This window comes from Pagrus major, chromosome 6 (assembly GCF_040436345.1).
Source record: "Pagrus major chromosome 6, Pma_NU_1.0".
Lineage (NCBI taxonomy): Eukaryota > Metazoa > Chordata > Actinopteri > Spariformes > Sparidae > Pagrus > Pagrus major.
Window position 1 is genome coordinate 14,360,863 of NC_133220.1, and position 26,541 is coordinate 14,387,403.

General features: G+C 40.3%; 2 protein-coding genes across 3 annotated transcripts; one reads left to right on the forward strand and one right to left on the reverse strand.

The window, feature by feature from the left end:
- Window positions 1–335: 335 nt before the first annotated feature.
- tespa1 (thymocyte expressed, positive selection associated 1) lies at window positions 336–12,310 on the reverse strand. The gene is made up of 12 exons (XM_073467737.1): window positions 11,828–12,310; window positions 10,469–10,657; window positions 9,112–9,154; window positions 8,173–8,213; window positions 6,307–6,360; window positions 5,730–5,769; window positions 5,251–5,298; window positions 5,020–5,115; window positions 4,064–4,272; window positions 2,839–3,929; window positions 1,729–1,798; window positions 336–1,164 (listed from the first exon to the last, which is right to left on the reverse strand). Exons 2-12 carry the CDS (start codon window positions 10,614–10,616, stop codon window positions 1,082–1,084), a joined length of 1,923 nt encoding a protein of 640 aa, XP_073323838.1. The 5' UTR covers window positions 10,617–10,657; window positions 11,828–12,310; the 3' UTR covers window positions 336–1,081.
- A 5,515-nt stretch (window positions 12,311–17,825) lies between these two features.
- Window positions 17,826–26,537, forward strand: sp1 (sp1 transcription factor). 2 transcript variants are annotated; one of them, XM_073467736.1, is made up of 6 exons: window positions 17,826–17,915; window positions 18,573–18,646; window positions 20,236–21,634; window positions 23,269–23,410; window positions 23,763–23,953; window positions 24,448–26,537. In XM_073467736.1, exons 1-6 carry the CDS (start codon window positions 17,909–17,911, stop codon window positions 24,759–24,761), a joined length of 2,127 nt encoding a protein of 708 aa, XP_073323837.1. In that variant the 5' UTR covers window positions 17,826–17,908; the 3' UTR covers window positions 24,762–26,537. The 2 variants fall into 2 exon arrangements, with proteins under 2 accessions (XP_073323837.1, XP_073323835.1); XM_073467734.1 differs by lacking the exons at window positions 17,826–17,915; window positions 18,573–18,646 and adding an exon at window positions 19,284–19,378.
- Window positions 26,538–26,541: the final 4 nt, after the last annotated feature.

Consider the following 26,541-nt stretch of genomic DNA (forward strand, 5'->3'; position numbering starts at 1 on the left):
CCCCAAGACTGAATTACCATTTACTAGAGTTACTACCTTGCGGTTGTACGACTCGGCGCACCAGTCAACTTGCTGTTCCTGAGCTGTGGTGTTGAATAATGGCCGACACATTTTTTGCAGAATGTTTTGATGGCACAGTTAAGTTGACCTTTAACCCTTTGTATATAAAATGTCATCATTTTATTCTATAAGACATTTGTGTAAGATTTTGTCATACTTCTCATCAGTTCTTGCTTGAGTCCGAGTGGACTTTTGTTCCAAATTTGATGAAATTCCCTCAATGTGTTTCTGAGACATCACATTCACAAGAATGGGACGGATGGACAACCCGAAAATAAAGGTTCAAGGTAAATTTATTTATCATTTTTACCACACTGGGGTTTAAAAAAACATAACTACGTTTGAGTTATTTTGCGCTACATTCACACAGAAAAAAAATAGTTTATATAATTGAGTGTTGATGATAATTTGAAGAGTGTGGAGAATGAAGCTGCTCCATAGTCTGGTGGTACGGAAGCGGACACTTATGCTTTTACTATCCTTTTGGCTCTGTGCATACAACCCACTTCACCTCTGTAGATGGATATCAGTGATGCTCTGGGCGGTTTAAACCACCCGATGTAGAGCCTTCCTGTCCTGGGCCATGCCGGACCATACCAGTTTGTGATGTTTCAAGTCAAGATGCTTCCTATTGCTCCTCTGTTAAAGTTTACAAGAATTAAATAAATAAAATGCCTTGCAGAGGCATTATAACATATAGTCCACACAATATTTCATCAAGACCTAGAAGAATATTTTTATGTGCAATTATTTACAATATTATGTTTTCAGTATGAGCACTCAGCAGAAACGGTTCATATCTGGAAACAAAAGCTTCTTCGGTGTAGGTCGCCTTTGAAAGTTTCACGTGTTACCCAGTCTCTTACAGTACCATGAGATTTCAGTCTTTTGGGCCTGTTTTACTGAAGGTCCTTGCTTGGATGCATTTTCCACATACTTGGTTATAGAAACTCAAATCTTCAGTGCAGGAAAACTTCCACAAGTGAGAAAATATTATTGACATGAAGCTCTATCTTTTCTGTCATCTGCTGTGTGTGAGGCTGACTTCTTCGTCTGCGTAGCCGCTGCTGTCTGACTGCATGCTGTCGCCGCGGACAACTTCACCTACACAAGGGCACAAACACAGTCAGACAACTCCATGCACTGTATACCACAGCACAACTGCAGCTGCGGTCTGACCTGAATAGACACACAAAGGCATGTATAGTACACCTGCTCAATGACCCGTATACACGTGCTCACACATTCACGTCCTTTTTCATCCCTTTATTCAAAATCTATTAAAATCCTCATGTCATGTCTGACCTAAATACAAGAACTAGTGTACAGTGGGCCCAGAGTAACATAATCAAGTTTAACAAGATTTTTTTTTAAACACAAAAATGAGTTTGTGCATTTCTATAAATATTCTTGTGTAAACGCTGAGGGGAAGTGTTCTGGTAGCAGCAGCTGGCGACGCCCTTTTTCTTCTCACATTTAGAGCCGTTTGAACTGGCTGAATGCTGTTTTTGTTGTGAACGGGGTCAGCAATTTGGTGACCACACAAACAATTGTCATGTTCCTGTAAGACATGGGTGCAGTGTAGCAGAGCAACAGTTGTAACTACTGCCTGTGACCTGCCTTCATACAAGAAATGTCAAACACAAATAAAACATAAATATACTACACCTTTGTATTGATGTTCTTTGGGATACGGGGAGGTTGTTTGTCCAAAATCTTCCTCTCCTGCACTATGCACCTATGGAGACATGAGAATTATATCATATACTGTATGTTTGTTTTGCATCTTGTACAAATAGGAAATAGAAAATATACATCATTAAGGCTGAGCAATGTATTGTTTCATTATCTGCGTCACACTGTGCACTGGATGCTGTGTAATACTCTAAACTACACTATTTAAACCCATTTAGTGATGGAATAAAAAATGACCAGTCTAATCCATCTGATAAATAACAGCCTGACCTAAATCCATTCTGTTTGCTGGTTTTGTGAGAATGGTTTGCCTGTATGACAAATGATGACTCAAAATGACTCTGAGAGCAACCTATTCAGCATAAAAGACAAGGGAAAAAAATGTCTAAAAGAAAAATCTTGGCAGTTGATGGTTCACCCACAAACTCAATGGCACATATTTGTATCCATTCATCTAGTGTAACCACAGAGATGTCTGCCTTCTTTCAAATATAATGGGCAGGAGGCTAGCCAACTAAGCTAAGTAGTCTAGCTAACGTTACAGCTCAACTGAGGACACAATTAATGTCTTCATCCTCCCATGCGTCATTCCGACTGTGATCTGGTTTTGCGGATGTAGTTTGGTAGAGAGAAAATAGTTCCTACGTGAAACTGCTCACAACAAGGTCTGTGGATTATCTTGAGTAACTGAGTCATGATTTCTGGATTTTTTTTGGGGGGGGGGGGATTTTTCGCCCAGTGCCATCTGGCAGACATCTCTACGGTGGATATCTCTAAAACTCACTCCAAACCAACCTGAATGGATAAACAGCACTACAGGTATGAAGAAAAATATTTGTTTTGATTATGGGGTGAACTTTAATAATAATGATATGGAGCAACATCAGGCACTACAGTGTGACACAACACGAGGAGGATTTCCTTTAAAATAAATAAATGTGATTTATTCAAAAGGGAGCCACACAAGTTAAATACGACAAATATATTATCTGTAGCAATTTTGCAATATCTCTTTTTCCACCATTGCTGAGCCTCTCTTTCCGTTCATACTGTACATGTGCAGGTCTGTTGTAACTACTGTACCTCCTCCAGCTCGAAGGAGTTAACCTGTTGCAGGTTAGTGGAAACCTGCCCCGGGCCCTGTTGCGTCAGTGGGTTCAGGTACTGGCTTTTACCCTCGTTAAGTGGCTCCTCACACGTCAGGATGGGTGGGACGGTTGAAGCAGGACTGGAATCTGGTGCGTCCCCCTCTGAGCTTGTGACAGTGATGTAGCACTGGGTGACAGGAAGTGATGCTGATGCACCTGTGTGTGAGGCCTCAGAGGCAGCAGCTTGCGATCCAGGACGCGATCTATCTATGCGTTCTGTCACAGAGGAGATGGGAGTGTTTGTTTTTGGACAATGTGTGCTGAAAGGCGCCTGGTGTGTGCTCTCGACTATCTGCGGGCAGATTAGATCATACGTAACCTTGACAACTGGTTTCAGATGTGCCGTCTCTGTGTCGCTCTGAGCTGAGTCCAGCTCTGGTTGACATGAAGGAAGCTGATGATCTTTTTCTATCACAGTTTCTCCTGACAAGGACGACGCCAGAGATGTTCTGTAAGTCCCGCTGTCGAGGTCTGCCACTCTGACGCCTTTTTCATCAGCATGGACATTATCTGTTTGTTTACCGCCCTGCATCTCACAGATTTTATTTCCACTTGGAAGAGTTTCTGTGTCCGCCACAGTCTGCTGTGTTTGCTCCTCTTTCCCGCTGTCACATGATTTATCACCATCCATGACGAGGCTTGCATCCACATCTGAATTACTCCTGCTACATTCCCCCAAATCCAGTTTCTTGCTCACCCCGATCTTGACTTTCTCCAGGACTATATCCACAACATCGGGGAGGCTGGACCTTTTTTTGGGCGATGGCTGCGGAGAGGTGGAGTCTGACCCGCGAGGAGAGCCCGTGTAGAGACACATCTTGGAGACGGTGTCCTTCAGCCTCTCGACAGGAGACCGTGGCTCGCTGCGGACAGTGCTCCTGAAGCGTTCGATCCTCTCCACCGGAGACGAGGAGAAGGTGAACTCTGGCGTGGCCAGTTTCTGTAGAGGAGTGCGCGACACATGAGAGTAGAGGGAGTAGAAAGCGTTGGCCATCGCTGTGAGCACTTGCACCTGTCTGAAACGACCTGTGAAAAGAATATAATGTTAATTAATACGAGTAGTATGGATCTCGTATGCTGCATCCCAGAATTATTTCACCTTATCACTCATCAAACTATGATATATAAATTCATACAGTGTTTTGACTCCACAGACTTACTGGCGAGAGAGAGGCTGGGGTCTTCCTCTCGTATCCGCCGCAGCTGGGAGTCCAGGAAGAGGCGGAAGTTGATGCCCTCAGCCAGAGAGGGGAAGGTGAAGAAGCGAGGAGGGATTCGAACTGTGACCTGTGGCTCATCGCTGCCGAAGCCCAGCTCATACAGCGTCTCCTCCGCATCCTCCGCACACATCTGCAGGACCTCTGATATACTGGTGTGCATGTAAAACAAAGGAGAGATACAGTTATTTTTCCAGTTAAAGAGTTTTTGTAAAGAACCATGAGGCATATTTGTGATTTTGGGCTTCACAAACACTTTAAGTACGTGGAATATTTATTAAGCTGGTTGCAAGGTGCTTGCAAATAGAGCTGCGATGATAAGTCGATTAATCAGTTATTTAATCGAAAAAGGCAATCAATCATCAGCTGTTTTGATTGTTTAATTGTTTCAATCATTTTTCGAGCAAAAACATCAAACATTTGCTGGTTCAAGCTTCTTAAACGGATGAATTTTGCCGCTTTACTTTGTCATTTATGATAGTAAATCAAGAGTCTTTTGGTTTTGGACTGCTGTTTGGACAAAAGAAGCATTTGAAGATGAAAATTGCACATACGGTTAGGCAATAATTTGCAGAATAATCAATAATGAATGCCATCATTAGTTGCAGTCATATTTACAAAATAATGAAACATGGGACCAATGAAGACAAATGAAAACACCAGCCAAATTGCTGTTCCTGACTTTTTTTTTTTTTTTTTGCTGAATATTATAATGTCACAGCGAAGTTGACCTTTGACTGTTTGGATGCCGTGGAGGCAGGAAAAGGATGTTACTATTAAATGTAATAAATACAGAATTATTCAGGTAAAAACAAACCAGAAAAAGAGAAAAGTTGAGGAGAAAAACTGATTTGAAAAGCTGCAACTTGTCAAGCAGGTCATTCAGGTCGAAGTCTCACCTTGATGTAGTTTTACAGGTGGAGGAGGAGAGGCAGCTGGAGGCCATGCTCTGGCCCAAGTTCAGCATCGGCAGACATAGCGTCTGACGAGGGGTGCTGTAGAAAACACGTGAAAAGTTAGAATGACCTACACATCAGATGTGGAAGAAACATTCAGTAGTCTGAAGTATTAATCTTAACAGTAATGTTACGATACAGTCACAGTTAACGAGGAAGAGGTTTGCCACTGACCTGGTGAGTCTGCTGTGACCTTGATTGTGGGAAGGATGCTGGGCGAGGCTTCATGGTCAGCACAGAGGGAGGAAGAAGAAAATTTACAACAGTCCGGTCTTTTAGCTTCTTTAGTATTCATTTAGTACATTCACAGATTGTCTTTGATGATTCTTTCAAAACAAGTGATAGTCACATGATTAACAAGTGCCATCTCACATACACTTTCTAATCTTTTCAGCATACAGGGGTGCAAACAGGACCTATGAACATCAGTGAAGACGCTCAGCTTCAGCTAATTGTGTTGGTGGTGGGTGGGGCAGTTAACTCAAACATGCCTTTTGGATTGGAAGTGAGACTAGATTAAAATATGAGACCCATCAAAGACAGTTCCTCTCCCTCCTGAATGAACTGTGCAGAATGACCTCTGTCAGTATGATTAAAGCAACATGAACTAATATTCACCAACATTTCTTGTCAAGACTACAGTTGCTACTCACTCAGCTTCAGATGTAACTTCTCCAACATTTAACACAGAAGCTGAAATGAAAAAGAAGAATTTTTTGACACGCGTCTCAAAAATGAATTCATACTGTATGTCATGTTTAGTGAAAGTTATTAGCAATTCAATCAAAGGCATAATGTCATTCTGCTGTCAGTCTTTACCACTTGAATTGTAAAATAATGTGATGTCTTGACCTCATTTAGCTTTCCTTTCCTGGTAAGGCTGTGAACAGTCAGTGTAGTCAGTGTCTGTTATGAAATCTTAACTTTTGAGGCATTAACTAAAAAAGGAACTTCCCCATCTGAAAAAATGTCCTTCTTGGCAGAGGTACAGTAATACTGCGAAACACTGGACATCTCCGTGACACATTACGACTGATAACAGTAGCATGACAAAGCATAAGCTTGTTGAACATTCATGATGTGGGCCTCATTTTCCTACAAGGACATTTCCTGCTTTGTTAGTTTCCTTTGTCTCTGTGTGTGTGTGTGTGTGTGTGTGTGTGTGTGTGTGTGTGTGTGTGTGTGTGTGTGTGTGTGTGTGCGTGTGCGTGTGCGTGTGTGTGGACTTACCATCAGCACCAAGACCCAGCTCATCGTCACAGTGGTGGCCTTTCAGCACAGACTCTGAACAACGGACACAAAGTCAATGATTTAAGTCATTTTGTGTACATGAGAACAGATTATCACCCTTTACAGTTAAACATGGCACCATGAACATCATTTCTACACACAGCCACAAGTTAGTCAGTAGCTTAGGCAAAGGGTCAGTAGCCATTAGTTAAAGTGATAGTTGGGGTCTTCTGATGTGGGGTTATATGAGGTTCTTATCCCTAATCATTGTATTTACCTGCAGTAGATGACCATCAGCTCTCCCTCTGTGTGGAGAGGCAGCACGTAGCACCGACAGGGAAACAGATCGTTGTACTGCTAAACCGGACTGACAGCAAGATGTGTTTTAGCCACCTAAAAGAAGGCACGCCTAATAAAAATATATCAGGAGTGTACTCTATGATTTGAACATTTTTGGTACTTTACATTGCCGTCAGACAGCCCTTTGCTTTGGGACCGTCCATATTGCTACACACAAGTGCAGCTGTGTCTGCCTCGCTGTCTGAAAACAATGTAAAGTACCAAAAATGTTCAAAACATAGCATACACTTAAATGGATCTATATTTTTTTTTTGGTGTGCCTTCTTCTAGGTGGCTAAAATACATCTTGCCCCCTCCCGTTTAGTAGTACAACGCTCTGCCTCCCTGTTGATGCTCCGAATCTTGCTTGTATCTGTCATTGGTGTGCAGTGTTGGGAAGTGGGTATATTTACTCAAGTATTAAGTACTTTACTCAAGTATAGACTTTGTACTCCACCATGAGAGTTTTATGTACTTAAGTTACTTTACAGATTAAGATTTTACAGACAAAATAGACAATGAGTTTATCACAAATACAAGGGTACTGGGTAAATGTATGTACAATTGTAAACACTCAGAAGCCATTCATTCTGAATTACAGTATTTCTACTTTTGATACTTTAAGGACACTTTACAAATGACTCACATACTTATTTTGCTAAAGTAATGTTTTTATTAAGACTTTTACTGTACTTTAAATTCTAGTTTTACCTAAAGGGGCACTATGTTGTTATGGAGAAAAATTCAAACTCAGAATTGTATTATTTACAATATCAATGAAGTAATAATACAAACTCAGAAATATATATTTTTTCCATAACTGAATAAACAAGCGGTTCTCAGAGGAAAATAAGGTCCCCAGAACACTGTTTGAAGCTAGAAAGGTGGCAGGGTACGCCACATATAAACAAAGTATAACAGTATGAAATTGTGTTGTCCTTTAAGGTCAGTTTGTTTATTCAGTAAGAAAATGAAGAAAACGTTTCTTAATTTGGTTGTTTATGCATAAAAAAAATAAATCTCAAAAACCTCTTCTGATTAAAATTTCTTTCCCAAAACAACATAGTGCACCTTTAAGTGAAGGACGTCTGGATACTTCCTCCACCACTGCTGGTGTGTGTGGACAGAGTTTAAGAGAAAAGAAAACCCTTTTTGTTTTTTAACTGTGCACTTTGGAGTTGATTTGCATTTACTGCATGCAGACAGTAAATGTATTAAGTGCATGACAGATATCAAAATTGACGGTGCAAAACGCCCCCACACCTGTGGATCGACACGTGCGTGGGAGAAGACACAGGGTCGACAAAATCAGAACAAAAACACTTGCGCACGCTGCCCACTTGGAATCAGGGGAATTTAATAACAACATATCGGTACATAGACCTTCTTTAGGTAATCAAAGCGTTTTTATTAAATATCCCTGATTGCAAGAAAAGAGGACAGTGTGCGTGGGTTTTTCGTTCTGATACCAAAATTGACCAGTGGTGCTTAACGGAACATTATTCCTTCGTCTCAGTTCATACTCACCAAAACTCAGCTGACCAAAGTTTTCTGAGCGGGCCTCCGACCTGTAAGATACATCCCAATATTTCATGCTTAACCACACGTCCAGATATATCCGGTCAGTGACATTTGCATGCTGCTTCTCTCAAATAAGTGACTGCGTTTGCATAGACCTCATCTGCAGTATGATAGCTGCCTAGCGACAGTATGTACTTGTTAGATCTGTTCTCTAATCAGCTCTCAACAGGCTTTCTGTCAACTTCCTCATGTAGAAATGTTCACATGCAGGGAGGCATTAACATTAACACCTCCAAAACCATATGGCCATTTCAGTGTTCAGTTCTCAGAAGCCATAAACCGCCACATCACTCCTTTTACTGTATTTGTTACACATGCAGAGCATCACTGACTGCCACCAGTGCTGCTTCCTTTTCATTGACTGACATAAATGACATTAAATAATGTCTACGTGTGTGTACTGAACTGTTTCCTCTAATTGGTTACAAAACAGGAAGAAGGAGCTGTTATTTCCTTCTACTTATGTCATTATTTTTAGACTAAACCACAAGGAAATTTCGAAAAAGTCGTTCTTGGTGACAGAGCATCAGGAATGCTTGTTGAGCATTTTTTTCCACAATCAACATTGCCTTAAAAAGCTGCATTTTTTGTTTAGTTTGTTAAAACCAAAACAGTGGTTCTAAAGAACTAAACAAAAATCTTGTTGTTTTTCCAACAAAGCTGTAAAAATGCAAATCATCTAAGGCTATTGTGGCGAAAACAAAGCTGTGGCTACCTTACCATGCCGTCTTCCTGGAACACCTGACCTCACAGAGTTTCCACTTTCTTATTACTGTTTGTTAAACCAGTTTCCAGTGACTGACACCTCGTCCGTCAGAGTGCATGCTAGTGCTCGAAAAATATCATCTTACAAAGAACAAAAAGTAGTAAAGCGAGCTGACTCACCCACAACCCAGGAGCCAGTTCTCGATCTTTCCTGTGAAGCATCCTGTGGAAATCACACAATACAACACTTTAGACAGCTTTATGAACAATCCTCATGAAATAAAACACATCTTCATGTTCTTTTCCTCTATCTCACAGTGGCCTTTATAAATAAATATGCACACTGTAAATAAAAACTTTTGGACCTGTTCCACTGAAAAAGTGGAACCTTCGATTGCATTGACGTAATAATGCAAAACAAGAAGTGATCCAAGTTTCTTTTATGTCATATTTGTAATGACAGAAACTACAGTGATGATAAACTGGCCACTACTTTCCCTTAATACTACGAATACTTGATCAGAGGCATCTTTACCCTCAATGCAACTTTTGTTACATGAACTGTAGATACAGACGGTGAGGTAAAAAGTACCCAAGAATAATAGTAAAGATACTGTGTCAAAATATTACTTTGGTAAAAGTGAAAGTTACTCATACGAATAGTACTTGAGTAAAAGTCTCATTGTTTTTTGCTTTGTTTTTTTAATCTGATTGCCGATAAATGTGGTTCTTTGGCTCTGATGCAGCTACAATCTGCAAAGTAACCTTAAATAAAGTTATCAACTAAATGCAGTTGAGTGAAAGTACAATATTTGCCTCCAAAATGTAGTGGAGTGGGAGTATAAAGTAGCACAAAAAGTACCTCTACTTGAGTAAATGTACTTAGTTACATTCCATCACTGGCATTTTCTGACTACAGGAATCATTCATTCAAACCTTTAGTTAAGCCTCGACAATCAGGGTTTTATTTTTTTTTCCGATGTATGTTAAATAAATCAATTAGAAATGTTAATACTTTGGCTCTGATGTAGTAACTAAAGTTTTCAAATAAATGTAGTGGAGTAAAAGGTACAATACCTGCCTTATAATGTAGCAGAAGAGTGGAGGTATAAAGTAGCAGATAATGGAATTACTGAAGTAGAGTACAAGTACTTCTAAACTGTATTTAAGTACAGTACTTGAGTAAATGTACTTAATCACAATTTTGAGAAACTTCTACTTAAATTGAGTTATTACATTTTCTGCTTCTCTTTACTTCCACTCCTCTACATTATGAGGCAAATGTTGTACTTTTTACTCCACTACATTTATTTGATAACTTTAGTTACTAGTTACTTTGCAGATTGCAGCTGCATCAGAGACAGAGATTTTTAAATTATTTCATTTTATCAGCATTCAGATAAAAACAAACAAAAAAACCCCACTGATTCCGGTAATCAGAGATTGATTGTAACTAAGTAAATGTACTTAGTTACAGTCCATCAGTGGAAACAGATACGTGGAGGCGTCCCTCACACTCTCCTCAGTTTGGACTCACCGTCAGAAAAGACATCGTCGTCTGCTATAGAGGCAGAGGGGAGGCTGCACGGCGGTCCTTCAGGGTCCAGGGGCTCCAAAGTGGGCCACTGCCGGCTGCTGTTGATCCAGGCTCGCCGCCTCACTGTGGACGACTGTGAGCTCTCCATCACCTCAGTTCAGACAGTCGAGGAGCATGGTGAGGTCGAAGCTGCAGAGGCACAAGGATGATGACATATGATGATGTGATGTCAACTTTTTATGCCAACAGGACGCTTCCTTATAACTTATATTCTCTGGCAAGTTCAAAAAGTAGACGACAGTGTGGTACTTAAACTGTGACTGATTATCTTTTTACAGAGGAAATACTAGTATTATGAGTATTATGAGTATTCTTTCATCTAAAAACATTACTGAACAACCCTACTAAAGTGTACATGCCTTTTCACATTTCAATGGACTGATCATGATAACATTAAAAGCCAATATCAACGTCCAAATATCCGTCTAACCATGATATAATGTGAACATTTTTGTTGTTTGTTTTAAGTTGTTGCTTGTTCCTTTGTGTTGCTGTCTCAGCCAGGAGTCCCATGTAAAAGAGATTCTTCATCTCAGTGAGAATATTCCTGGTAAAATAAAAAATAAATCCAAAAAATAAATCCAACTAGGCCATAACAAAGAGCGCAACACTGCGTCAAGTTCAGGTTCAAGGTCAAATCTAAGTAAAACAAAAAGAAAAGGAAAAAATCTATTTATTTACAAATAAATATATGTTTTCCAGGAAAAACGCTAAAGTGTATGGCTGCATGAAATATATCCGAGTATGTTCAAACACAGTGTGTACAGCGGAGTATAAAGATAAATACAGGTTGGTAGCAGACACATAACCACAGATACAAACACAGAGAGACAGAAGCATGAAATTAACATAATTTCAATGAATGCCTGTGTGGAAGTCCTCAATGTCTAACAACCAGACATCAGGTTGGTTTAGAAATTAAAAAAACATCTTTAGGATTTTGATGATTTATACTGGTGGATGAATGCTTTAAAGTTTGTTGTGATTGTTAAAGTTTTTTGTATGACATCCATAAATGTTATATTATATATCTGTTGCTGAATTATCTCCAGGTCTACATGTATATTCATAAGTGTACAAGTATAAACATTTGCAGATGTGCTCTATGTTAGTGCTGCATAAACAGGCTGCTCATCTTTCATTGTGCAACCCTGTGTTAAAATAACAAACAGGCCTGATTTTTAGGTTTGTGGCTGAATTTAATAGGCCTCCTCGGATATTTTTATCCAAACTCTATAAAATGTGCTCTTTTCCAAATAAAAGTAGCGACAAACTTGACAGGATAAAAGCAGCTTTTACCTTCATCGACGCAGGTTTCACTTCTGTCCCTGGCGCTCTTTCTTTCTCTCTCTCTCGTTTCCTGTTGTCGCAGGTTGAGATGTTGAGATCAAACTTCTCTGAAACCTTCAGCAAACTCTCAGACTGCATCCAGCCTGCTCACAGTCTTGACCGGCGATCGGTTTCATTCTGGTGATTTCCTCTGATCCTCTTGAATGAGCTGTAGCCTCCATGTGAGTGCCTGTGTGCCGTGTGGATGATCAGTGTCTGAGCGGACTGAAGGAAGTGACTTTGCATCTCATGTGAAATGCAGCAGTTTGTGTTATCAGCGTGGGACGCAGCAGCGACACATCCTGCAGAAACTGCAGCGCGCTGACACAGTCGAGCTGCTTTCTCTGGAAATGTCAGAGGTAAAAACTAAAACTGATTGCACAACAGAGACGATCCTAATCACAACCTCGGTCACAAGAGAGGCAAATTATGACCTGCATGTGGCGGAGCGACTCAAACACACACACGCATAAGTTTATTTCTTGTAAATCGTGTCATCACACCATGAAGCAGCTGCAACTAATTCACTAATTAATTTTCACAGGAACCACTGACTCAGTCACACATGAACTAAAGACCAGTCTTCTCATTTATTAGATATTTACTCATTTATTCAGGATATTGCAAGATCCCTTCATCAACGACTTATTAAAGCTGCACTGTGTAGTTTTGTAGAAGAATTTTATTATTCACAATATCAATGAGGTGATTATACAAACTCAGAAATATTTATTTTTTTCCATAACTTAATAAACAAGCTGTTCTCAGAGGAGAATAAGGTCCAGAACACTGTTTGAAGCTAGAAAGGTGGCAGGGTCCGCCACATATAAACAAAGTAAAACAGTATGAAATTGTCTTCCACACTACATCGTGCACCTTTAACATTCATAATCAAGGGATTACATTTGAAATGTTAGTGAAGACAGTAACACTTTATAAATAAATAATAAAAATAGATTTTAATTAATAGCTTTTTAGTTTTATTAGTTAAGAAACAATAAAATGCTTTATAATCCATTTAATAAACAGTTGTAAAAGTTTGTAAACATCATTTGCAACTTCATAATGCCCATCCAAATAATGTTTATAGATGAATTACACAGTTTTTTACATAAACTTTTGCTTAATAAATGGTTTATAAAGCATTTTATTGTTTAACAGTGAAATACTTTTTCACTAAAGTTTAATTAACTACATATTTACCATTTATTAATGATTAGAAAGGAGGGAACGCTTCACCCTTCGACCTACTATTAATAACATAGCAGCTGGCCTGCCGGTTTTAGCTGTGTGCATCTCTCTTTAGTCTTCTCCTTTGGAGCTGGATGATCGTCCCCGAGGCGATTCAGCCTCTCCTCTCCACCTAGTTTGCATGACATCTTGCCTCCCTCTCCCTCTGTGTCCTATCTGTGTGAGCGCTGTGCTGCCTCCTCTGTGTTTGTTAGGCCTGTCTCCAGGTTTCCATGGCTGGGAGGAGGTCCTGTGGTCAGCAGTGTTGCCACAGTTACTTTGAAACAGTAATCCGACTACTGACTACTGACTACTTCTTTAAAAAGTAACTTAGTTAAGTTACTGACTACTTGCTTTTAAAAGTAACTAAATTAGATTACTTTTAGTTACTTTCAGCAGATCCCCCGCCGACCCGGCCCGGCCCTATAACATGACAATGACTACCAGTTCTGCCAATACTCTCTTTATTGACACCAACATTTGCAAACATGTCCTTGAAATAGGCTTACTTGTTTTTTAAATGAAAAATAAATAAAAGACAGTCTTTCTTGACTTAACGTAAACATTTTTTAAAAAACTCTTACGTAATACATAGGCCTAATACCACCCCCCCCCCCCCACCCCACCCCCCGGGAAAAAAAAATCAGAAATAAAATGAATTCCATTTAACATGAATACTTATAACAATAAAATAAGGCATGGAGCAGGAAGATTGAGAAGGGGAAGAGAGGCATTGAGCGGAGAGGAGTGTGGGACGTCCAGCGTCATGCTCGTGATGTGGGGTGTTTTGGACAACTAAATATGGTGAGTGTACTGTCTATTAATAGGCCGCCGTGCCAGTCTTTGAATAATAATAATGGAAGATATGTGATTTAGTAAAAGCTTTGTTTTACACGTTAGACCTGTTGACTATATAGTACTGTAAGTCCCACCTGTGGTGATGTGGGCATTGGCCCGTGCTGTGCGGAGTATAGCCTAAAATAATTGTAAATGATCGTCATAACATTTATACCATGGATATTATTTGAAATTGAGGCTTGTAAGTCCCACAGCGTGGTGAGTGGGCATTTTCATGTTGTTTTCAGCACGTTGTCTGTATATGTTCCGGGACCTGTGCCCGTCTCGTCATCCCTGAGCTGTCATATGTACTTTGCGTTCCGGCACCTTATGATTTACAAATTAAGCACTGCCTAGGCCTAAATATAGATCTAACCTAACCCACGTTCCCCCGAAATGCAGAAATAGTAACGCACGGTGTTTTAGAAAAGTAACTTTAATCTGACTACTAGTTTTGGAATAGTAGTTGCGTTAGACTACTCGTTACTGAAAAAAGTAGTCCGACTACAGTAACGCGTTACTAAGTAGCGCGTTACCGGCAACACTGGTGGTCAGAGTGTAACTGTCAACACCTGCTTGTTCAGGATCCATACTCTTCACTCAAATCTGTATGTTTGTCATCAAAATGTGTATATATTGTGATTTTATTTATTTTTTTGCCAATCTATTCCTTACACATAGCATCTATTGCATGTCTGTCCATCATGTCCACCCTGTTTGAGGTTTTTTGGGGGGATTTTTTTCCTTATCTGAATCAATGGTTTAGGAAAAGAGGGAGTCATATGCTGTCAGAATATAAAGCCCCTTAAGGCAATTTGTGATTTGTGATTCTGGGATATAAATAAAATCAACTTGACTTGAAACTCTTGATACCTTATGACTATTAATGACTTGACATTATGAATGAATCAAAAGGCTGAGAAGGTTTTTTATTAATGTTTCTTGTTACATTTTTAGCACCAACATATGAGTGTTGTGTTTCATGACTTTATATCTGATCTAATGTGTTTGACCCATGTTTATACAGTCCTGTGTATTGTCTTGTCTTCTTTTTGTTTTCTCTCGCCTCTGAGGGAAATGCAAATATTGTTTTGTAAGCCAATGTAGGCTAGACACACCTCAGGTGTGTGACACATTCATATTAATGCTTGCTGAATTTGAGGTTCTTTATTTGTCACTTACACAGAGCATACAATACAAATGTGCATTGAAATGAGCTTTAGGCCCTCCAGAGATTTGCTTATAGTGTTAATAGAAAAAGAGAAAAAGAAAAGAAAAGATTAAAAATAAAATATTATATTATGTATACATGTGTAAAAATTATACTATATACATAACACAAACGCTACAAATATATAAACAAGCACAAACTATATCAGTTATAACTGAAGACCTACACAAATATTAATACAAATAGTAAAAGTGGCAGTATGGTGACGTGAGGATACAAACAGTAGGTGTTGTTGAAAAGTGAATCGATGGATGGTACAAAAATAATCATAAAAAATCATTTACATGATAAAGCATTGGTTCATGTTAAAAAAAGCCATTAGTAGCAACTTATAAAGTCTTTATCAGGTTGCTTAACAAAGAATAAAATTAAAATGGTGGAACTCTGACTTATGGATTTTAGCCTGCTGAAAGAGGAAACGTGAAAGAAACTCAAGTACAGTGGTGGTGTTGTACTTTATACTTCTGCTTCAGCAGACTTTTCACTAAGCTAAATCTATCTGACATTGTGACTTGCGCGCAGGAGAAAGGGCTTTAGTCATGTTGACGTGTCACAGCAGAAAAAACAGGAATGTAAATAATAACATTAAGGATGGTTGAATTCCATTTAGCTGCTTCAGTTTCAAGGCTCTGGTGTCGTGCCCGCCGACTCACAGTCACACTGTCATGAACAGACTCAAATCAAATCAATTCAATTTACAATCTATACAGTGAGCGACATCCTCTGACCTTTGACCCTCGATTCGAGTGAGGAAAAACGTTTCACATTGAAAAGAAAATCTTTTAACAGGAGAAAAAACAGATGGAAGAAACCTCAGGAAGAGCCACAGAGGAGGGATCCCTCTCCAAGGACAGACAGACATGCAATAGATGTTGCATGTACAGAACAGAACAACATCACAGTTTACAAATTTTATTGATAGCATGTCTGATACAAGTAAATTATGATTAATGTTATTTGTTACGCCTGTGTTTTTATCTTAGTCAAAATAGGCCTAAGTGGTGTGAAACAGACCTATTGTACACATAAAATATGATGCTTTGTTACAGATTAAACCACCAAACTGTGCAAAAAATAGTTAAAATTAGCTGTATCTCTTCAAACTATACAAGTATAGTGTAGTATTATTATCAGGTATTATGCTGGTATGCTGGCAGCATGAGTACAGGATACTTATAGTTTGGATTTTGGTACATTATGCTGATGATACCGTACTTCTACTGAAATAAAGTTTGACAAGTATGACCTAAAAGAAATGTACCTTATAATGAAGTATTGTGATAATAATATAGTAATAATATTATTATAATAATTGCGATTCTGCTACTTTTACTCAAGTAGAGAACATCCCTCCTCTGGTGTATACTGACACAATGCATTGTTAGACTTGATCGGGTGTTTTAGTGCGGATCAGTAAGCGGTACCATCAGAACTGCAGTAACACCACAGTGTCTGTTTGGCCCGAGGACGGACTCCACCCTCTGTCCTGTTTACATGGGCACATGTGCTGCTTCACTGACAGCCCCCTCGCACATCCCAATAATAAAAACCCTCCCACAAGCGAGCCATTTTCTCCTCCCAGCGCGGTTACAGCCAGTGCTTGATTGTGATGGGGTCTCTTCTCCTCCACCCTGACTGACTCCTCCCGCCTCCTTGCTGTTTCCCAACCCACATGGCGCCACCAGGGAGTGGCCAGCGGCCACGGAGGCAAGACTTAAATTCCCAGTACGCCTTCTTCCTTCCCCACCTCCGTCTTCAACGCGGTTAAAGTAAGAGATGAGCCGTGGCATCGTCACGCTGTTGAATGATAAGACACTATCACGGAAGAAGTAAAGGGAAATATCGATGCTTACGTGAACATATTTACTCATGGCGCCTTTTAAACGGAAAACAGATAACCCAACGTCAATCATACTCAGCCGTACAACCTACCTTGCTTGGTCCCGCCCACTTCTCCCGTTTGGCCCAATTGCATTGGCTGTTTCATTCTTGTTCGCAAATACGACCGTTTTGATTGGAGGAAAGCAGCAATCCGTCGCAAGTAGCTCCGGAAAGGGTGCGCTTGTTTTAATGTAGGAATGACGTGATAGTACAGTCACAAGATGGCAAATACATTAAAATTACAACGTTCCGTCTTTTCGTACTCAGGATTTACTTTCTTTTGAAAAAGACGTTAAGCCTAATCATCAGTAAAGTACATTTTAAATCAAGTTTGTTTTTGATTTTGGTTTGTTCAACATTTTGGGTCCGATACTTACACTACTTACTACATTTGCTATCACGTCATACATGATATTAATAATCGTCTTGAAGTGTTGGATTAAAGCGAAATTGGCCTGCTTCAGTGCTGAAGAAACATTTTGTGTGAGGAGAGGAGACGAAAAAAAAATCCAAAGCTAGTTCAGGTGCCTCTGACGAAGCATGACCTAGATAATTCAGAAGCTTTACATAAGCTTCACTAGCGTTATAATGATAAACGCCATCCACTGATGAACACTGTGAGATGTGGTTGATAATCTGGTGAGAGGGAGTTGAGTGAAGATTATTTTGTTAAACTATATCAACAGTGAGATGTGCATGAAAGCAGTGTGACTGCTATCGGCTGATCAGTGTTCACGCTCCGCTGCAAGGGGTCAGTGAATCAAACGCACCCTTCTTTCTCCTTCATAGGGGGAGCCTGTCAAGTTTGTGTGAAGTTGTGAAAAGTTGTCAACTCGAAAAAAGACCAGAGAAACTCCTCCCGTCTTCAAATTATGAGCAGTAAGTGAACTTTTTTTAAACTCAGTGGCATGTTGTGAACGAAGCGTTAAGTTAACAGGACAAGTAAAACCGAAAACACATTGGTTGAGATGTAGTCACTGTTGTGAGCATGATATTGTATTGTTTAGCTAGCGTCTCAAGCAGTTTTTAAGTGACCCAACTACTTAACTGCTAATTGTCGGTACTTAGCTAACAACATTTAGCCAACCAAGTAAAGCTAGCTAACTGTTTTAACATTAACTTATGTTCCTAACTGACAATGCCTGCTTACATAACAATTTAACTTTAACTAATTCCCGTGGGCTAGCTATCTAGTTATATTTAGTAGTGCTGTTGAAACTGTGTCGGTCTCTTTAGCCGATACTTAGCACTTTTTCTTACTTGTTGTGGTGAGTTCGTGTTAGCTTAGCCAACTGGCTAGCTGGCCCTACGAGCACTTGTGGCATGGATTTCCCTGTATTTCTTGTCTTACTTGCTTTACGTTAACTACTAAAATCCTCAAGTTTAGACATTAATGTGATGTCGACTGTGTGTGTGCTGATCCCCCCCCCACCCCCACCTGAATTGTTGAACGCAACGTCAAACCAGTTTGATGGCTTGTTGTTTCATCGTAACTACTTTTAAGACAAGTGATCTTACAAAACTCTTCTTCCGCAGATCAGCAGCAGGGTGACATGGCCGCGGTGGAGAGCGGTGGAGGCTTCAGTCAAAAGCGAAACACAAATGCACAAGTATGTTAACCGGACTTGCGACTGTTTGCCAAATAGGATGACTCTCAGCCGGGAAACATTAACCACACTCTCGACTTATATCCACTATACCTTTTTAATGTGTTTCCTATTCGTTTATGTTCGAGTCTGTAATTCATTTTTGTCGGGACTCGTACGGGTTGTTGATTTTCTCACCAGAGCACATGTCACCGGGGTGGGGAATGGGCAGGTAAATTTCGCCCACACGGGGTGTTCCCGTCAAACCCCGGCACTTCATGTGCATTTCGCTCGGCCCATTTGGCTGGCCCTGGAGGGGGTGGCTAGAGGAGTGTGTCAGTTTATAGGGCAAAATAAAGTGTGGGAGGGAGATGGGTGGGTTTGGGGGGAGGGGAAGTCGAGCCCGCCGCTGCTTTGGAAAAAATGTGGTCCCTCCCATCCTCTCCCACCCTGCTTCCCCCTGGACCTCTCACTCCAGACCCACTGGAAGACACATTAAAACGCATAGGTTTGATGTCATGGTTAGTGTTTTTGGAGTGAGGCAATTAAGCATGTACAAATCCAGTCACACTTTTTATTTATATATTTTGTTTATTTTTGGAAATGTTTTTTTTAATAAAGCTCCTGAAAGCGACATTCATTTTGTGTTGATTCTGGTAGGGATTGACTGATATGGCTTTTTCCGGGCCAGTACCGAGGAGGAGTCAGGACTCTGAAAACCAATATATGGGACCCATATTCATTTACAGTGAAAATGTAACAGTTTGTCAAAATTTGAATAAGTACAATTACTCAATTACTGTTCTTAAGTATAAGTTTTACGTACTTCACTTGAGTATTTCCATTTTCTGCTAGGTAATACTTCCTTTCCACGACATTTATTTGATACATTTGGTAACTAGTAACCAGTAAGAGACAAAGCAGCACATTTTTAAATAAGTTTATTTCGTCAGCAATCTGACAGAAAAATCACAGATAATTGGAAAATGCTGAATGTCAGCCCCAGTAATTGGCATGGGCTGATAATCGGTCTACACCAGCAGACGACAGAGCATCTTCTTACCCCAGGCTGTGTCAGGGCACTGATGTCATTTTAGACAACAAAGTTATAGTTTTGACCCTAGTTTTGGTCAGGGTCTAAATTTTAGTGCTGCTGATGGTCTCATTAGCTCTCATAGGTCATAAAGAAGGATTGATATTAAATTTAGACTGTTTCATAACCAGTTAAAAGTTCCTTGTTGTGTGTTTGAGGTCAAAATGTAAAAGATTTTTAGACATCCTTTTGCTTTTTCACTCCAGATTTGTCCACTTTGGATCTTTGTGTTTTAGATCACTCCTTAAATTATAGGTTGTGTGATTATCCTGTTTTATTTATTCTAAATTATTTTTTAACTTTGTGGTTTCACTGTAAAGCATTTTGTAAAGTTGCTCTAAGTGCTTTAAAATGATTGTTAGCATCACTGTATTGATATTACTTTCTTTAGCATACAAATTAGAAATGTGTCAATAAATGTAATACTGACAGCTGCAGCATTACATTGTGTGTAAGATAGTAAGTTGTATATTTCCTAAATAAATTCCTTCTCTCTTCCCTTCATGAATTCTCTTTCCAGGACTCACAGCAGCCATCTCCTCTTGCCTTGTTGGCAGCCACATGCAGTCGAATTGACACCCCAGGAGAGAATGATTCCCCTTCAGACCAACAGAACCAGCAGCAACAGCTGGACATAAACCAGGGTGTTTTCACCTCCAGTGCCAACGGCTGGCAGGTTATCCCTCTCAGCGTTCAAGCAACCTCAGGCACCAACACCATCACCACTGACTCCTCAGGGGTGATGACCATAGGAGACGCAGGCAAGAGCAGACAGGTGCTGTCACCATCAATAGCTGTTGCAAGCACTCAGGGACAGCAGCAGCAGCCCCAGCAATTCGTAGTAGCTCAGGCTCCATCGATGCAGGGTCAGCAGGTTCTTTCCTTATCAGGAATGATGCCCAACATTCAGTACCAGGTTATTCCCCAGTTTCAGACAGTCGATGGCCAGCCACTGCAGTTGGCACACGCTCAGCAGGATTCAGCTGTACCTGCCGCTGCAGCACCAGGACAGCAGTTTCAGATAGTGTCCTCTCCTAACGGCCAGCAGATCATAGCTGCAACCAACAGAGCTGGTGCAGCAGGAAACATCATAACGATGCCCAGTCTCCTCCAGGGAGCCATCCCCATTCAAAATATTAGCTTGGGCAATGGTGTATTACAAAACCAGCCCCAGTTCCTGGCAAATATGCCTGTGTCACTCAATGGAAACATCACTTTGTTGCCTGTCAGCACTGGAACAAGCGGCACAGGGGGAGATGCAAATGGTGGAGGAGATACAGGAAACCAACTTCTACAGCAATCACAACATCCAGTGTCTTCCGGGGTAGGCTACATGACCAGTGCGCCCACTATCACCACGCAGACTTCCACTTCTTACGGAATGACCCAAACTCAGAACAGCAACGGAGTGATGACAGGGACATTCCAGCATAATGCAGCATCTCTGGGTGTCCCGATACAGCCAGACAACAGAGACGGTCAGCAGCAGCCACAGCAGATCCTGATCCAGCCTCAGCAGGTTATCCAAGGTGGAACACCCCTCCAGACCATCCAGGCCGGTGCTGTCACGACCGCTGGTGGTCAGGTATTCGCTACTCCAACGCTCAGCCAGGAAGGGCTTCAAAATCTTCAAATTATGCCAAACACAGGCCCCATCCTCCTTCGCACTGTAGGCCCTAACGGCCAGGTGAGCTGGCAGACCATTCAGATCCAGAGTCCGACAGGTCCACAGATCACGCTTGCCCCAGTGCAGTCGCTCCCCCAACTTGGCCAGGCTCAGGGAGCTGGTGGAGCTGGAGGAGTGTCTGTCAACACAGTGCAGATCCCAGGCATCCAGACCATAAATCTCAACACGCTCGGAGGCTCTGGGCTGCAGATGCACCAGCTGCAGACTGTTCCCATCGCCATCACCCAAGCAGGTCAGTCAGTAGCCTGCTTCCCAGAGATAATTTATGTTAAATGTTTTAAACATTTTTAAAAGTGATATTAACATACAGTTTAAGTCACCAACTGTTTCAAACATTTTGAGCTGTTTATGACTCAGGAAAACCCAGCAGCCTGTGTGTGAAGGATTGTATTGGTACTGAATGATGCAATCTTTATGTAGGACCATTCATACCTCTAAACAGAATTGGTTTATGTTATTTGTCTTTTCAGATGTGATCAGAGGCTGAAATTAACCCTAGATTATGTTTAGTTTCAGTAATTTTAGGAAAGACAGGTGACCACCAACTAATGTCCTGCTATTATAGCACACCGTAATTGTTCAGAAGTAGACTAGCTGGCAGTGGGGCTTGCTGTTTGAGGTTTCTTTTCCTCAAATGTTTGCTCTGAAATGCAATGTAACTTGTATCTCTGGATTTGAGCTCTTGTCTCTATGTTGATCTATACCGGTTTTACCAGTTTAGCTGTCCCAGTGTCTCCCGGGGCTCTTTACCACACTGAACGTATTTGTGTTGAATTTCTTTTTCTTTTCTTGGTGACACTACGTCACTCAGAAGATGGTCACATGGTTACAGTACTGTAGTTGTGGGCTGGCCTCAGCTTCTGTGTCATTGTAAGGGTGTAACATGACCCCTCCCATCTTATAGCAACCTTTATCATGTCTGAAGCCCTCTTCAGTTCTGTTATTGGCAGTCCCTCCCATTAAGTTTGTGTGCCTGCTACTCTACATTTGATCAAATCCTAATGTTTGGGCTCTGTTTTTAGAGCATGTTGTCCTTGTTATGAAATCATGTGCTTCCCATCAGCTACCTATGTAGCCGGCTTTGTTTGGTCTCCAGCAGGACTGAATGGCGGCTTTTCTATGCATCAGTGCTGGCTCTAAACTAACATTTACTTTAACATAGTTGTTAAAGCCTGGAGGACTTAGGCTTGTGACTGGATATACTGGTGTTACTTATAACATTACTTACAATTAAATAATACTTTTCTGAACACCCCAGTTTTAGCATTGTTATTTGATTTTTAAAAATGCCCTAAAAGAAGGAAAATATCAGAAAGTAACAGGTGAAATTCTAGACTCTATGTCATTGGAAATAACTTGAAGTAGATCTCATCAGAAATTACTTGGATCTATAGTGGCAGGCAACATACAGTCTAGGCTAGCACACATTTATAACATAGAAACCCGCGTACTCCTTTTGTGCACCTGCTGTTTTTAAAGCAGTATTTAAGTGTCGCTGTAGCATCATAGTGTTTGACATTTTGAGAGGTTCGTAAATACAAGAAAGCTGAAATATCTCTATGAATTTTAGCTTAATTTATCTTTATATAACCTTTTATTTTACCAGATATATTCTCACTGAGATTCAAATCTCTTTTACAAGGGAGTTCTGGCCAAGCATAAAAAGTTTCACATAAAAGAACGAGCAACAAACTTCAAACAAACAACAGCTTTTTTATTACAGGAAAGATTATAGAAAAACTTGATGTATGACTGAAATAGTTGGAGCGTGATGTGAATTTAATTAATCAAATGTTGTTGCCAAAAAGATCTCAAACTATTTTATGATTTATCTCACACTTGAGTATTTCTCTTCCATCACTACAGGAGAGCAGACCTTACACACAGGTGGAGAAAGTTTGGATGATAGCACAGCCATGGATGATGAGGATGTAAGTCCACCACCTCAAGGACGACGTAACCGCAGGGAAGCCTGTACCTGTCCCTTCTGCAAGGATGGAGAAGGACGGTATGTCACTGAACCACTTAATCAGGCCAACATGTACACTGATACAGTCCAATACAATTGTTCTGCCATAAATTTGACGCCTATAGTGTTCAGGTTTTGTTGACACTGTCAGGTGTTACATATAATTTGAATTTACACATTTCTGACAAATTTCACCAAATACTGAACTTTGAGTTTTGTAACTTCTACTTAAACTACAAAAATAACATTCAAGTTGTAAGAACAGTTTACTTCTAGTTTTTCCTCAAGACTGTAGAGGAAACATTACTTTTCCGTTTTAGCTGATGGTATGTGGTCTCCTCACATAGAACCCAGCAACTCACTGACTCTTGTGTTTTTTTGCATCAAACAGTGACCCAACTAAAAAGAAGCAGCACATATGTCACATCTCTGGCTGTGGGAAGATCTACGGCAAGACATCCCACCTGAGGGCCCACCTCCGTTGGCACACAGGAGAACGACCCTTCGTCTGCAGCTGGTCTTTCTGTGGCAAACGTTTCACCCGTTCAGATGAGCTTCAGCGCCATAAGAGGACGCACACAGGTGACGATGAGGATTTATTTTAGTTTATCTGACATTATAAGAAGGACATTAAACGATTACAAAACATCAAGAATGACTATAAAGACCAAATATTTGCTTCTTTGTGGTCCTTGACGAAAGAGTACTGTTAGCCTTTGTGCAAACATAAACATTTTTTTGTTTGCAAAAATGCTTTCTAGGGAATCCATTTTTTTGAAACAGGATTAAGCAGAGCTAAAACAAACTGTCTTGGTCAACAGAAAATTAATTTGAAACTATCTTGATAATTGATTTATTGTTTAGGTCCGATTTTTAAAACACAATTTGCAAATAATTCCAGATTTTCAAATGTAAATATTCAATGCTTTGTTTTTGTCTTCTATGATATTAAAGGAAATATCTTTTGATCACAATGCTTCAATCTTTCATACCTGGACATTTTCAACTGTGTAGCCAACAGTTGGTTGTAGCTGCAGCTATGTTTATACTGATTATTATTTCTCCCTCCTTTTTAGGTGAGAAAAGGTTTGCCTGCCCCGAGTGTCCCAAGCGCTTCATGCGCAGCGATCACCTCTCCAAGCACATCAAAACCCACTTGAACAAGAAAGCAGTAGCAGCAGCCGTCGGAGTCAGCGGTACCTCGGTCTCAACCGATGCTGCTTCCCCCATTGCAGTCACAAAAGTCGAACCAGGAACGGTGTCAGCCAATGACCAGCACACCATCGTCACCATGGAAACCTTATCTGCAGAGAGCATAGCTCGATTAGCCAGCAGTGGGATCAACATGATGCAGGTGGACCTTCACCAAATTAACGGCAACAACTACTGAGGACGTCGGAGGAGCAGGGAGACGGCCTCGGTGGATGTTGCATTCGGACATTTGGGGTTAAAAAGGGCACGTCTGACTGCAGACACAGAACTTCTCAAAGGCTTCAAACAGGACAGGTGGTCACAGATGCAACACAACAGACACTATTGAATTTGAGAACCGAGGCAGGAAAATTAATTTCCATCTTGTATTTAGAAACCTGTGGCATTTAAGGGTTGGAGTTGGATTAAAATGTTAGACTAGAGAAATCATCATGTAAACTTATTTCCCCTGAATGGAAATGGCACTACACTAACATTTGTCCCACACCCAATCTTATGATAGTGAGATTACAATAAAAAAAAAAAACATAGACTGGCACACTTGATGCTGAATTGGTGACAAGTAATCGCTACAAGCTTCTTTAGTAAAGAGATGACACTACTAAGTCAGACTCTCACCTGTGTTTTCAAGGCTGTGAGCTTTGCTACTTGTCCCTCTTCACCTCAGGTGTCTCCTGCCCTCTCAAACTGGGCTGCTGTGTCAGGCATGTCCCTCAGGCTCACTGGCCCACATTAGCCCATTATGCTACATTCACCCCTAAAACTGCAATTATAACCATCTTTAGCAGCAAATATCTGCGTCACACATATCTGTTGTTGCAGTTTTGGGAGAACCTAACATGTTCTCAAACTAACAATCCCGGTATCATAATGTTTCTCAGTATCATTGAAATAATATGTTAAGCGTTTTAGGGCAGACCATTTAGAGGAGGGGTGGAACACGAGGTCATGACCAGGTCAGAGCCGGAAGCACTAATCAGTGTGAGGATGAAGGTGTGTCAGGGGCACTGAAATCCTGAGAATAACTCTTTAACCTCTTATGTAGGTACACACATTCAAGCCATCATGCTTTGATAGGTTTATCATAGCAAAAACATTTTGATTTTTTTATGTAAATATTTTTTTTTTTTCTTTTTTTTGGGTAATGTAAAGGCCACAGAAATTCTTAGCTTAGGCCGTATCACCGTACACGTTTGCAAGAGATTGCCTTTCAGTTGTATGAACCTCTCATGCACAATCAATCTTAATCTTATGTTATTACTTTTATATATATATGTAGATGAACTGTGTAAACTTACGAGCCTTTCTGTCATAGAATAATGTATTCTATACAGTCCAGATCTTCCCAGTATGTTTTTTTTTCCCCCTGTGGTATACTTATCAACTGAGACTTTGCCTTGCAGTCCCATGAGTTTCTTTTATTTCTGTGGAAAAGTGTATCTATAGTCATATCTGGTCAGAGTAAAGTATTTTGTAATAATGTCCAGACAGCATAAATATGTAAGCTCAAACCAAAGGTTCATACTCATTTTATAAGCAAAACTAGGAAATCTTTCTTTGGTCCATGAACTTTCTGATAATTTTTACTCTTGTAATACATATGTTAAAGTTCTAACTGGAAAAGATCCAGCTTGAGGCAAACCTCGGACGCACACCCCTTTTGTTGTCCAAATAAATAATTTGCAAAATGTATCGAGGGTCAAAGATTTTCCTCTTTTGAAATTCTCTTTGCTTTGGAATTAATTATGCTCTATTTGAGAAATATATTTGTAACTTGTAAAATGTCAGAAAATGTATGTTTAAAAGCTCTCCTTTGAAACTATAGACCAAGTTCATTGGACAACAAGTGCTCTTATTTTTTTTTTCTTCTGCCCCGTTTTAAATAAGGGATTTTATATTGTGTGTGTATACAACTACTGCAAATGCCAACAGCTGGATTAAAATTATAAATACACTTT